The sequence below is a fragment of the Lagopus muta genome, chromosome 6 (genome assembly GCF_023343835.1).
Source record: "Lagopus muta isolate bLagMut1 chromosome 6, bLagMut1 primary, whole genome shotgun sequence".
Lineage (NCBI taxonomy): Eukaryota > Metazoa > Chordata > Aves > Galliformes > Phasianidae > Lagopus > Lagopus muta.
Window position 1 is genome coordinate 59,491,722 of NC_064438.1, and position 13,715 is coordinate 59,505,436.

Sequence of the window (13,715 nt, forward strand, 5' to 3'; positions counted from 1 at the left end):
TCTCTAGGTCCACGTGTGCACAAAAGCACACTCTGATGCAGTCAGTGTAATGATGAACACACGCCTTGTTTCCTTTAGCCCGTATTTTTAGTTCAGGAGAACAGATTTCTGGAATGATGTTCAGCTTAGCACCACAATCCCCTTGCCGCCCCCCATTGCAGTCACTCACGAGGGCTTGAGATCCACAGGGAGGAAGTATTGCCGATAATTACAATCCATGGTTTTAAAACTGATCTAATCTATGGTGTATGATATGAATGGTCCTGGTGAATGATGTGGTAAGGCATCCCAGCAATTTTCAACAGGAATACTTCAAGGCAGCTTTTCAAGGTTTCTTTGAGAACTCTCCAAGTCTCCAGGAATTTTAAGCGCCAAGGTTTCTTAGCCTTCCGAATGGCAGTGTTTCTATCTAAGCTGGCAGCCTTTAAGCCCAAACCCAAACCGAAGCTTGCTCATCTCAGTGGAGGTACCTTAGCTATATTCTAATGGTGTGTGCAAAATAAGTTTCATGTTCACGAGTCCTTTCTGACTCACTACGTGTTTGATTGCACAGGAAGAAAAGCTTGATGTCTGTGCCAAGGGAGACGTACACCGCACTTGCGCTGCCTGGACGATGTGGAAACTGGAAATTCTGGGGTGTGCTGAAGCATGCCCTCTCAGGTCAGTCTAAGCATACATAGAGTAGACCTGTCCAACAAAACAGGGAATAGACAGTTAAACCCATTCTGTTGGGAAATACTCTGTCCTTCTAAGTACCTTTAGAACGTGAGTTTCTTCAATTAATTACTCAACTCATTTGCTTTTCCTGAATGATCCTAAGTTCTTTTCTCAGGCTACATCTGCACTCTGCTCAGTCCAAGGAGAATCCCTGCCTGCAGATGCAATGACACAGCATGGCTCACAACCACATTTTTCATTGCTTACTCTTATGGTAGCTGCCATCCATGTCCACCCTGCGTATTCTTAGAGCTCTTCTGGAGTCCATGGGGCAGACTTATGGTTGAACTGAAGGGAATTTTTTCATATTGCTCTAGCTCCAGATGATTATCCCTAGTATCATTATATTATAAAAAAAAAAGGCGTTTTGAAGTAGTGTGATATATATTCTGTGCCTCAGAATGTGGCACGTGTGGCATGAGAGAGTTTTGAGGCCACGAGGACTGCCCAGACAGCGTGAGAACTGTAAGGGCAGAGAGCTATAGGTGATGCAGCGCTGTTTGTGGCACCCGCAGGAAGCGGTAGCTGGAACAAAATATGGCCAGAAGAGTGATCAGATTGTGTTTGGTAAGGAACTATTTCATTAGTTGTAGAAGTTTGACAAAATGTATATTCAGGATGATGATCAGCGTGCCAGGTGCTGGGACCATGCCGAAAGAGAAATGGTGTGAAAACGTCGGTGCAATTTGCAATATATCCCCTTCCACATAGCCCTCAGATCCATGCTGCAACTGCATCCAAAGCAACCCAGAGCCCTGTGCTTGTTGTACCCGGAGCTATCGGTGCCAGGAGTTGCTGCTGTGTTTGCGAGGACGTTGTGTCAGCAGTGTGCCGTCAGTGGGGTTGTTTGATGACAATGAAACAGCTGAATGGTGTACCTCAAGACTAAGAAAAAAGATGGTAGTGGTGACTGTGTGTCTAGGTATAGATAGCTTGATAGAGATCTATAGGACTCCAGTGTGGATTGTACATAGGCCCTGCGCTGCAAGGTACACTGTTGGGAAGCAATGTCCATCTGCCCGAGGGCAGGAAGGCCCTGCAGAGGGACGGCCTGAGGCCAGTCGTACCAGGCTGCACAGCTGAGGCCAGTCGTAGGAGGCTGCACAGGAGCAAGCGCTGGGTCCTGCGCTGTGGTCATGAAACCGCATGGCAGCTTCTGCAGGATTGGGCTGAGGTAGAATTCCAACCGCCCGCTGATTCTAGAATGTTGGGTGCTGTGTTGGAATCTTCTGGTCCTGTGACATGGTCTTGCCTCCCCACCCTGTTGTCATGGCGGAGCAGCCTGGTGGCCCTTAGTGATGTCACAAGCGGCTGGAATGAGGGGAGGAGCAGTGCGTGCTGCGTCCCTTCATTGGAGCGCTTGAGCTCTGCGTGAGTAGCTCGCTTGTTGCCCTTGTGCAGCGACTGAGTGCCTTCGTTTTCACCCCTTGTGTCTTGCGCAGCATCTTGTAGGTAAGCTGAGACAGGGCGTGGGATAGAGGGATGGGATGTGAGCTGTTGAGAACTGCTGGCTGGTGGAGCTCCTAGCAGCTCATACTGCTTACTCTTGTCCATCAGACGTAACTTTCAGCCAGTACCTGCATTCCCAAGCGATCCACAAAGATGGCATTTGTCCCATGGTTTTTCCCTTGTCATCTTTGCTCCATTGTGCAAGCTCACAGACCTGTTCCTTCTCTCTCCTCTACCCGCTCCCTTGGTGCAGCTTTCGCTCGTGGAAGAACAGAGCAAAGTGACAAGAAACAGCTGCGAGTTCAAGGAATTGTCTACCTTGTTCTGATCTCCTGCCAGGTACGTGCCACGCTTTGTCCCCCCACGTGGTTGACCAGCACTGTGTCGCACCATGTTTGGTAACACAGCCTCACCCAGCTTTGATGGGACACTGGTCCCGTGTGGGCTTTTTCCCTTCCCCTGCAGCTCCGCCCTCAGAAGGATGCTGTGTGTGGTGCTGTGACCAGCTGGTCTGAAGGAAACCAATCCCTTAGGCAAAGAGTCCAAGGCCCAGTTTGTGCCGAGCTGCAGAGCGTGACCCAAGGTCACAAGCACGCACGCTTGGGCTGTGTGAGTGTGCGCGGCAGCTGTAGGGAGCACAGCAGAGATGCAATCAAGGAAATGTCCTTGATGTGCGGGGCTGCAGCAGGTGCCGGTGGTGAGGCTGCTGGGAGCCGTGGCCGGGGAGCAGATGCACCTGCAGCAATGATTCCTCTCACTGCCCTGCTGCTGCGCTGTCAGAGCACCCTGGGTGAATGCATCTGCTGCTTTGTGCCAGTCCCCATCTGCTAGCAGAGGGACAGCTGCTTGGTCAAATGCTGCCTAATGGGCTGTCCCATTTGAACGGAGTGAACAGAGTGGTTGCTTCTAGAGCACCTGCCTGTGCCAGAGGATAGCCAAGGGTAGTTCTCCGGTAGTCTCTCAATACTGTGGTGTGTGAAGAGAGAAAATATGAGCGTGTTTCTCTTCAGTTCCAGCTTGTCGTGCCTGCTGTGATGGGCGTCGCGTGCAGCGAGATCAGCTGTGGGCCTGACATGACACGGATGGAGGTAGAGTACGGAGCTCTGATTGGTCTTTGTTCCCTGATTTGAGCCAGCAGAGTGAGCTGCAGATGTGCTCTCCCGCTTTTCAAGAGAGAGCGAATCCTTGCGGCTCTATCAGTGTCACTGAAAAGCTGCCTTAAAGGCTTTCTTTCCTTGCTGCGGGCATGTTCTTAGCCTTGCCGTTCCTTCTTGTGTGCCCATGATAAGGACCGAGTGCATTTCCTGCAGCTTTCTCTGCTGACGTGCTCCTCAGCCTGAAATCCTCCTCGTTTGCCCTCAGCTCCTCACCATGGCCTGTGCTCTCTGTTTCAGGCTGAGAACAACGGGAAGCCCCTGCTGGTCCGTGAAGAGTCATCTCTTAATATCCCAGCTATTGCTGCTGCCCACGTTATTAAGAGATACGTTGCCCAGGCACCGGGTGAACTCTCCTTGGAGGTAAGCAGTTAAGGGTGTTCCTTGTTGTCCTGTACAGAAGAGTATAACATGTGAAGCTATCAGGAATATTCTCAGACAGCTTCAGAGTGTTTGGTGAGGTGAAGCCCAGCAGATGCGGTTCCAGATTAGACTTGCACTGGGTTGGATGCAGGGAGGAGTTCAGCCATCTCTAAACTATGGCTCTATTTGGCATTGGAATCTTGTGATCAAAGAGCTACTGCCCAGTGTGGTAGCCTGGTCTCTGAGCAATGGCAGAGCAGTGTATGGAGTGTGCAGACCTGTTCAGGATCAGTTCTGCTGACTTATGCCTGCGGTTTAATTGGAGCTCTCCCTTTGGCAAAGAGCCTGCTGCTTTTGAGAACCATTTCATACTGAACAGCTGAATTCTGTGTGTTGTGTATTGCAGTGACTCTTCTACCTCCACGTTCGGTTGTACGACTGCAAATGCCTGAAGAGCTGCACTGGTGCAATGGCTCTCAAGCTTGACGATATTGGGCAGTGCAGAAGAATGCAGTCATTTGAGCTGCGCTTTCCTCCCAGCCGTGCTGAAGCTGGGATTGACGTTGCAATCTCTTGCAGGTGGGAGACCTCGTGTGCGTCATCGATATGCCGCCTCAGGAGCTGAGCCCCCGCTGGAGAGGCAAGCACGGCTTTCAGGTAGGCACAAGCTTCAGACGTGAGAGCGCAACTTGGGTCGAGGCAGGAATCTCAGCTTAGAGCTGCCCTGCCTGCACAGCATGGCTCCACATGGAAAATGGTTTCCCTGTGTTGGTGTCAGGGGACTTTGCCTTTTGCTGTGGGCTTAGGCCAGAGCTGAAAGTTGGTCTTTGTAGGAAACTGCCTCCTCAATTAACTTAGAAAGAAGAGCCCTCACAGCATGCATCAGGTCACGGCCACTGAACCGCACCTTTGGAAATGCAGCAGCTAGGACACGTGTTTCAGTGTCTCTGAGCACTTGTGCTTGCACCCATGCGGAAGGTGAAGTCAGTGTCTTTTAGGAAGTCGCTGCCTGTCAGCCGAGATGAGGCAGGGTAACAGAGCCTCTGTGTGCTTGCTGCTGCTGCTGGCTGCAGAAGGCTGGGTAGCTCAGAGCTGGAGATGGCAGCTGCATCTCAGTCAGCAAGCAGAAAGTTCATAGGCTGTGCTAACTCAGATCTAGCTGCATCAATCTATCATAATATATAGCTTCTGTATGAAGTCTTTCCCTTCGGGCACACTTGATATTTAGGGGTGCATAGCACACTTGTCCTTTCCCCGCTCCATACACAGTTTTATGGATATTTGCCTGCCAATTTGGAATAATTATTAATTTTAAGCAGGCCATTTTTTTGTTGGATTGTCTTACGGAGCATCCGGCAGGCACGTTATGAGGAAAATGTGATGTTTGAACAGTTCAGGCCTGAGAAACGCTGCCTTCAGTATCACACCTCTCTTCTTCTTCTTGTTACAGGTTGGATTTTTCCCTGGTGAGTGCGTGGAGCTCATTAACGGAAAAATCCCGGAGTCTCTCATCAATTCGGTGCCAAAGCCAGGTACGGATGATCCATTTGATGGTGCAGGGAAGCAAAATGGAGTCTTTTTTGGGTGTGTTCCATGTTTAATACCTCCCTTATCCTTCCCACGTTATCCTGTGTGCTGATGATCCTTCATGCATAGCACGGGGCGTATGGCTGGTGTTTGTAGGCAGTGAGAATGAGGGAAGGCAAAGGTAGTTCTCCTGCAAGTCAGTACGAGGCTGAGAACAGCCAGCGTCCCTGGTGGACAGATAGAGGTCTGGTTGTGCTAGTGCTTCTGTGCTTGATCAGAACGTGGCTTTTCAAGAGGGTCCTTAATGCGCAGGTTGAGCAAGCTAAGCAAGAGGAGTGCATTAAACTCCATCAGAACGTGCAGAGATTTGGCCCAGTCCTCCTGTGTTTATGACTGGAGCTGGGGAAATCCTAGAATCCTTGTAGAATGGCTTGGCATGGAAGGGAGCTCAAGGATCATCAAGCTCCAAGCCCCCTGCCTCAAGCTGGGCTGCCAACCAAGCTCCACATTTAATGTGGGACTGGACCAGGCTGCCCAGGGCCCCATCCAGTCTGGCCTTGGACTCCTCCAGGGTTGGGGAAAATCCATTTTGGTACGCACTTGCTCATCATGTTCTTCCCGTTTTGAGGTGCTCTGTAGAATGTGTTGTGCTCGGCCTCGTCCAACGGAGCCAAACCTGAGATGAACTGGTTTCTTCCTTTTGTTGTGCAGTGCCAAAGAAGCGCGGCAAGCTCCTCACCTTCCTTCGTTCCGTGGTGAAGGCCCGGCCAAAGCAACGGAAAGAGCGGGAGGTGGAGAAGGAGAGGGTGTTCGGCCGTGACCTGGGAGAGCATCTTCTCCACTCTGGTCGTGATGGTAAGGGACAGCCCATTCCTGAGAGCCTCCCTGTTTGGGAACCTAAAGCTGAAAGGGAGATGGTATCTAGCAAGGGGCAGGTTGATACCAATGGAGAAACGGGGAATGGGAGTTGACGACTGAAAGATAAAGTGAGTAGGTGATGGCTGCAAGGGAAATGCTCCTAAGGGACAAGCACATTTGTATTTGCTTAAAGCAAAGCCTGTAAGCCAATCCCCTGGTAGCCTGAAAAGAAAGGAAGCCTTTTGGCCAAAGAGAGTGTCCTGCCTCAGTTTCCCAGCTCCTTCCGGGCGTGAGATTTTCCACCTCCATTCCCGTGGGAGCTGTGATGGGACTTGCAATGTCTGCGGCTTCCCCGGAATTACTTTCTCCAGGCTGATTCCTAGGTCCTGGCATTTCTGGAACGCAAGGAACACATCTCTGTCCAGTTTCCTCAGCAGCTCCTGCAGAGGTGTCTCTGACAGCTGTCCCCTTCAAGGAAGAACACAGCAGTAGCCTGGCTGGGCTTAGTGGATGGGATGTGGCGGGAGCGTAGCCTGAGCCAGGACTTGAATGAGGAGCTCCAGTAACCGCCGGCACGTGTTCTTTAGTCCCCCAGGTCCTCCAGAGCTGCGCCGAGTTCATCGAGCAGCATGGCGTGGTGCAGGGGATATACCGCCTGTCCGGCGTGGCGTCCAACGTCCAGAGACTGCGGTAAGAGTGCTGCGACTGACAGACACAGCTGCCAGCAGGGGCACGTGCCCTGTTGCGGGTGTTCAGAGGCCTGTGGGCCATGCCTTAGCACCAAGAGAAGGTCTCCTTTGGGAACATCCCATCCAGCGCGGCTGACGTGGTGCTGGTGGCCGAGTGGTTGTGTTCTCCTGTACATCAGGAAGCCCTTCCAACTCTTGATTGCATTGGGTGTGGCTTTTGACTTGCTTTCCTCTTTCTCAACCGTTTTCGTGTCCTTCTCTGCAGCCAGGAATTTGAGTCTGAGCAGGTTCCTGAGCTAACCGTCCGCGACGTTCACAGCGCGAGCTCCCTCTGCAAAATGTACTTCAGGGAGCTCCCGACCCCCCTGCTGACCGACCAGCTGTACGACAAGTTCTCGGTAAGCACAAGGCAACGCCTTTCCTTTCCCTCTTCCCTGGGCCTCTTGGGAGATGGCTGCAGCAGTGCCCCAGCTCTGAGGCCCTTCTTCTGTTAGCGCCACGGGGTTTACTCGCATGTCTTTGCCACATCCTGCATTGTGCTGATGCCACTTCTGGTGGCCCCAGGAGGTGGTTATTTCCATATTCACAATGCTTATGAGAATTCCTGTGTTGTTTGTTTGTTTGTTTGTTTTTTGCTATTCCCAACTATTTCTGGAACGGGAAGGGAATTAATAGCCAAGGGTACTTGGAGATGAATGCCCCCTGCGAGGAGCTGAGCTGCCCAACCAGGCTGTAAACCGGCCCGGTGCTTGGACTCCTTGGCCGTGGTGGCACCAGCTGCGTGCCGCTATGTTCGCCAGTTGCCTCTGGGGAGGCCTAAAATCTTTCTCAGTGCTGACCAGCAGCGCGCTGTGCCCATGGTTCCCGACCCTGCGGCAGGTATCTCGCCTGATTTGTGTCTCAATCCCTTTCTGCCCTTTTCCAGGATGCTGTTGGTGCCACTACGGAGGAGGAGCGGCTGGTCAGAATGCGGGACGTCATCCAGCAGCTGCCCGCTCCTCACTACAGGTCAGTGCTGCCCTCAGCCTGCTGAGCTCAGCCCTGCTGCACTTCAGAGGGCAAAGTGCAATTCCAGGCTTTGTCTCACGCGAGCAACGGGATGCCTGGGTGTGCTGAAACACTGCATGGGGTTAATTGATGGGGTCAGTTCCTGGGCACGGGGCACGCTTGGTGCAGCTGATGGCTGTGGCTGTGCTGTGCTGGTGCTGGGTTCTGCAGCGTGGCACTTGGTCAAGTTGGATCTACTTCATCTTCAGCATCAGTAGCACTAATAACAACTAGTGTGAATTGAGGTTTGCTTTGTGAGTCGCAGCACGGGATGCTGGCTGGTGCTGAACATTTGCCTCTCTTGTTTCCCAGGACCTTGGCGTATCTGATGAGACACTTGGCCTGTCTGGCTGGGCACTGCTCCACCACAAACATGCATGCGAAGAACTTAGCAATTGTGTGGGCTCCAAACCTCTTAAGGTAAACTTCTTTTTCCGTTTCAACAGAACGCTTACATCTGTTCTCCAGTAGAATAAAGCAGTCCTCCCTTCTGCACCACATGTGCTCTTCTCCTGTAAAATCTGCAGTGAGTGGCTGACAGCAGAGCAGGAGCCTGGACTGTTCTCCAACCCCACGTGGGCACAATTTCTAGCTGAGCATTGCTGCTCTCTTGTTTAGATGGGACTGGTGTGTCCTTGATCAGCCAGGAGAACTTCTTCAGTGGCATCACTGCCCACTGCGGAAGTCTCCAGAGAACAAATGTGACAGCTTTGGGCTGCAGTAATTCAGACCTGGGGAAGCGATCTTGGCTGAATGACTTCTAAAACCTGCCTTTTCTACAGATCACAGCAGAGCGAGTCTGCCTGCGCCAGTGGGAGAGCTGCCTGCACGGAACTGCAGACGCAGTCGTCTGTGGTGGAATTCATCATCGACCACACAGACGTCCTCTTCTGCTCCACATCTGGACCTGACATGGCAGGTGGAGCAGGTGAGTGTCTTCCTCCATTAGCTTTATCTTGGTCCTGTCACCGTCACTATGATGTCTTGGAAGCAGGTGAAGCTTGGTGAAAGTGTGGCAGCGAAGTTTTCTGAGTTCACCATACCTGCTTTCTAGGGTTTTTGTTTGCCTGTTTCGATACAGGGAGCTGCTCTTAATTATGACTTCATCCTTTGCCATAGACACATGTCTGAGCACATGGTTATTTTGAGCTGCTCTTCTTGCAGCGGCTTGGTTAAGCAAGTCTGAGGAAAACACAGCAGCTCCCCCGGACCTGTGATGGCTGTGCTGCCGCTTTCTGATCCTGGCTCTCACCTGTGGTTTTCCCTTCCAGGGCACAGTTCTCTCTCAGGGCCCCAGTCTGTGCAGGCGTCTTCTCCTGCTACAGAGCTGCTTAGCCTGGAGGAGGCGCAGGCACGGAGGCGAGGCCACAGCAGCTCTCCTGTGGTTGTGACTGAGAGCAGGGACATAGAGGTGGAAGAAGGCCCCGCAGCTGTACGGGGGAAATTCCACACAGTCATCGACTTTCCATCTGAAAGGTAAAGAGGACTTTGTTTTCCAGCAGCTATCATCACTGTTTGGGTGGCTTGTGTTTGTTTTGTCCCCACTATTTCTAGTGCCTAAACTTGTGGAAACTAGATTTAATGAATGGTGCCTGAAGTGTTGCAGTGAATCTCCACTCCACTTTGGACTGTGAGATTGAACTAACATTCAGTTGCCTGACGGGCTGAGTTTAGCCACACAAGGCTGCCGTTCCTTCCTTGCTGGGCAGGCAGTCACGAGATGCACAAAGCCACGCTGACGTCTACCCTGGACTGTGCTGGATGTACCTGGAAACGTTGGGGTTTTCCGGACTTCACGGCCACGTGCCTGAAACCAATTCCTGTTCTCCTGAAAGCAGAGCTGTTGGTCAGACCTGCTGGCACGAGAAACTAGACATGGCAGTGAGATGGGCCGATGAGCTGTCAGAGTCAGAGATGCTTTTGACGTTCCTTTATGGCTGTGCAATTCCTCAGCCAGCAGTTATGCCTGCCAACTCAGTCAAAGCCTTCCTTTAGGCGCTGTCCTGTACAGGTGTGTGGAGCCTGTGGACCTCACGTGCTCTGCATCTTGCTTGACACAGTTGAGGGGAATTTAGCCAGCAAGACTTCAGGGCTGAGCTGTAGGAATGGAACCATCCCTCCACTGCTTGAAATGGAGTGAGTTTCTAAGCTGTGTTTCAGCAGGAACCAGGCGGTGCTAGGAACAAGCAACTGTTGGCAAGAGCTCAGTGCAGGTCTTCCCTCACTCTGCTCCACGCACGGCTCACACCATTCCCTGTTTTCTCTCTCCAGACCAAGTCCGCCCACCATGATAAAGGAATCACCAGCTGGCTGTTGGTGTTCCTGCTTCAGCCTGGGAAAACCATCTTCTGGGGCCAAACGCCAGCCACAGCGCCGTCCCAGGGAGCCCTCAGAAATAGAAATCGTAGTGCTGGCAGGTAAGGGTGCAAATCCAGCTTTCAACGCCTTGCTTTTCAGCAACATAGAATTCTTGCTGTCAGTGGGCTTGTATCTACTTCCAGCGTTCCAACCCATACCTGACACCTTTAGTTCACCTGTGATCAAGAACCACTTTTGTAATTCAGCTTGTGAAAGTTTGGCACTAACCCCTGTGTATCCTTCCTAGATGAACTGAGCCCTTGTCCACCCAGAAGAGCCGGAGCAAGTAGCGAAGCTGGGCTGTGTGCTTCCCCCAGTGGAGAGCTCTTGGGAAGCACAAATGGCTGCGGTTCACATGACAGCCTTCCATGTAACAACAGTGATGGAGAGAGGGAGCTCATCCAAGTTCAAGCCCTCATTTCTCCCGGCTCTGCTGAAGATGCTGACCTGAGCCCGCCAGGCACCACAGTCACCAGCCTGGACTGTGACCTGGCGCCTTTGCAGTGCAGCCCAGCCCAAGCACAGTCCGAGTGCCCCGACAGCAGCACCTCTGTGCAGGAGCAGGTCGGCATCACCGATGAGAAGCCGTGCCTCTTGGAGGGGGGCTTAGAATCAGGCCCTCAGTCCCAGGCACCGTGCAGCGGATCTGACAGCTCTGAGCCACTCTCTCCGTGACCTTTCCATCCAAGAGAGGACGATTCCCACCTTTACCTGGACCTCTCACGCCCTTCTGTCCTTTCCTTTAATAATAAAAGCACACTCGTGCTCACTCAACACCTTGAATGCCTGTGGAGTCTTCATTCACGAGGACTGGGATGAATGCAACACACAGCAAGGCACCTCAGCTTGCAACGCTGAGGCTGCAGGGTGCATGAAGCAGAGCTCCAGGTTTGTTCCCGTTTTGTCTGGCTTCGGGATGTCTGCAGCTCCCATTTGGTACGGTAGCAAATAATCTCTAGCATCCTGGATGCTGCTTGTGATAACCCCAAGCTTCCTGGCGGTGGCTTTGTGATGCCCTTCAGGGCTTTTTGATGCACTGTGATGCCTTGGCTGCTCCCTAACACCTTTCTCCTCCAGCTGCGTCCATTCCTGGCTCTCAATCTCCCAATCTGCAGTTGGCTGAGCCACCACACGTGGGAGCGGTCGTTGGGAGCCGGCTGTTGGAGGCGCGGCAGACCTCGGTGGCAGCCGTTGCTGTCCTGGCAGCAGTGAGGCGGAAGCTGAGGCACGACGGGAGCGAGTGCTGAGGGCAGCTCTGCCGGAGGTGTGCGGGAGAGCGGTCGCGGGACAGGGAGAGGAGCCCTGCGCGGCCCCAAGCAAGGGGAGATGGCCGAAAAGGGGAGCACGGGAAGTTCCGCCCGTGGGTGAGAAGGGAGGTCTTTATGGTGAGGATGGCGCAGCTCTGGAACAGGCTGCCCAGGGAGGCTGTGGCTTCTCCTTGTCTGGAGATATTCCACAACCGCCTGGACGCCCACCTGCGCAGCCTGCTGTAGGAGCCTGTTTTGCAGGGGTGTTGGACTCAGTGATCCCTGGAGGTCCTTCCAGGCCCAGTTCTGTGCTTCTGTGATGTTACTCCTTGCTTCTTGCAGCAGCACGGTGTTTCAGAAGAGAGAAAAGCATGGCGGGCATCAACTGGATTTCTGTGGCTGGTAAAGCTGTGCCGAGAACTGGGCTGACTGCTGCCCCTGGAAATGTGTGCAAAGTCTGCAGAGGCAGAGGAATGACTTTTCTCTCAAAAGTTGAGCTTGTCTAAGGTAGGTCACTGCTGGGAGAGCTTCTGCTTTAAAGCATCAAGTTGTATAAGTAAGGTAATTTAAAAAGCAAGCTTGCCAGTTCTTTTTTACCTAAGTGATTTTTTAGCACGGGAAGGTTGGAGAGGCTTTTTGCGAACCGAAGATGGAGGGAGGAAAAGCAAGTGAAAGGCACGCTGTGCACAGCCAGCACACAGCACCTGCACCATTGCCCTGCACAAAGGAGGAGCAGCTCAGCAAGCTTGGCCTGGGCCATGGAAGGGAGCGTGCAAACGTCTGGAGCAGCCCCAGATGGGCTGGTTCTGCAGGTTGCTGTCTGCTGCTGTTTTCTCACATCCTGTTGCTCGGGGGTGGATTTGTTCATGTTCAGAGCTAGCAGGAAGCTCGCAAAGCCCTTTGTTTCAGCTGTCCCAAGGCTTTGATCCCTGGCTGCTGGGATGGGGCGTTTGAGGAGTGATGCCTGTGCTGTTGTCCAGCCAAGCTTTGGGGGTGAGTCTCGTTACCAGGGCATGTCTGACAGGACTGAGGGTGGGGGACCGGGCCAGTGGCACTTTGCTCTCGGTCTCGGTGTTTGTCTTTGCTCAGAAGGGCAGGTGGTGAACCTCACGAGCCAAAGCCTGCAGATGGGGTTTGCGGAGAAAGAGGTCCTGCAGGCCTTGTGTGGCAGCCACGGAGCTGGAGCGAGGCTGCGTCAGTGTAAAAGCCCAGCAATGCACAGAGGTGTGAAGGTGAGCTGTGGGCTCGAGTATCACAAGAGGGGGTGTGCATGGTCAGGGCTTGGATGCTTCTGTGTGTTTGAAGTGACTGTGGGGTAGTTAGCACTGCTGGGTGAGCTTGAGTGTCTGGAACAAGTGTGACGTGTCTTCCAGTTGCACGCTGTGTTCTTCCTGTTGTGTTGAGCTCTTGAGCTCCAGCCCTAAGTGAGGATGCAAGCGCTACTGCAGAAGGAACGGGTTGAGATTGGAAATGCAGTGCAAAGGGCTGGAGACAGCAGGAGCTGGGATGTGATCATCCCCCTGTACTCAGCTCTGGTGAGTCCTCACCTTGAGTGCTGTGTTCAGTTCTGGGTCCCTGACTACAAGAAGGACACTGAATCCCCGAGATATTGCCAGAGAAGAGCAGTGAAGCTGTGAAGAGTGTAGAGCACCAGTCTCATGGGGAGCGGCTGGCTGAGAGAACTGGGATTATTTAGCCTGGAGAAGAGGAGGCTCAGGGCAGACCTTATCCCTCTCTACAATGAGCTGAAGAGAGATTATGTCGAGGTGGGGGTCGTCTTATTCTCCCGTGTCAGTAGCGATAGGACTGGGGGGAACGGCCTCAAGTTGCACGGGGGGAGATTGAGGCTGGACGTTAAGAAACGCTTCTCCACAGGAGTGCCCAGGGAGGTGATGGAGTTACTGTCCCTGCAGGTGTTCAAGAAACGTTAGACGTGGCTTAGTGGGGAATATTGGTGGTAGGTGGACGGTTGGACTGGATGATCTTGGAGATCTTTTGCAAGCTTGCTAATTCTATGATTCTGTGAAAGGCATCTGCTGGGCGAGTGCTTTGGTGGGTGAGCATCCGGCTGCTGGACAGCAGGCAGCTGTTGTCTGTGCAGACAGCCACATCCATGGGGAGTGGAGGCTTTTTCACCTTAGCCTTGTCTTTCATGTCTCACGTGCAGTAAGTCCTGTTGTTACACACAGCATCTTGGGGGCAACCTTGATTTCTGCAGCCCCGAGCTTTGTGGCACGAGAGCTCTCGGCCATGCTTCTCCCTGTGATGTGTGACCGTATGGAAGGCCTCGCAGAAGCCTGGGTAGG

At 52.9% G+C, this 13,715-nt stretch overlaps 1 protein-coding gene across 1 annotated transcript; it reads left to right on the forward strand.

The window, feature by feature from the left end:
* The first annotated feature begins 3,593 nt into the window (after positions 1-3,593).
* Positions 3,594-12,922, forward strand: LOC125695168 (rho GTPase-activating protein 32-like). The gene is made up of 14 exons (XM_048949328.1): positions 3,594-3,683; positions 4,263-4,340; positions 5,134-5,215; positions 5,922-6,065; positions 6,656-6,758; positions 7,023-7,155; positions 7,683-7,765; positions 8,117-8,224; positions 8,587-8,732; positions 9,076-9,280; positions 10,076-10,221; positions 10,410-11,050; positions 11,240-11,426; positions 11,752-12,922. The coding sequence occupies exons 2-12, from the start codon at positions 4,290-4,292 to the stop codon at positions 10,835-10,837; spliced, it is 1,629 nt and encodes a 542-aa protein (XP_048805285.1). The 5' UTR covers positions 3,594-3,683; positions 4,263-4,289; the 3' UTR covers positions 10,838-11,050; positions 11,240-11,426; positions 11,752-12,922.
* The last annotated feature ends 793 nt before the right edge of the window (positions 12,923-13,715 follow it).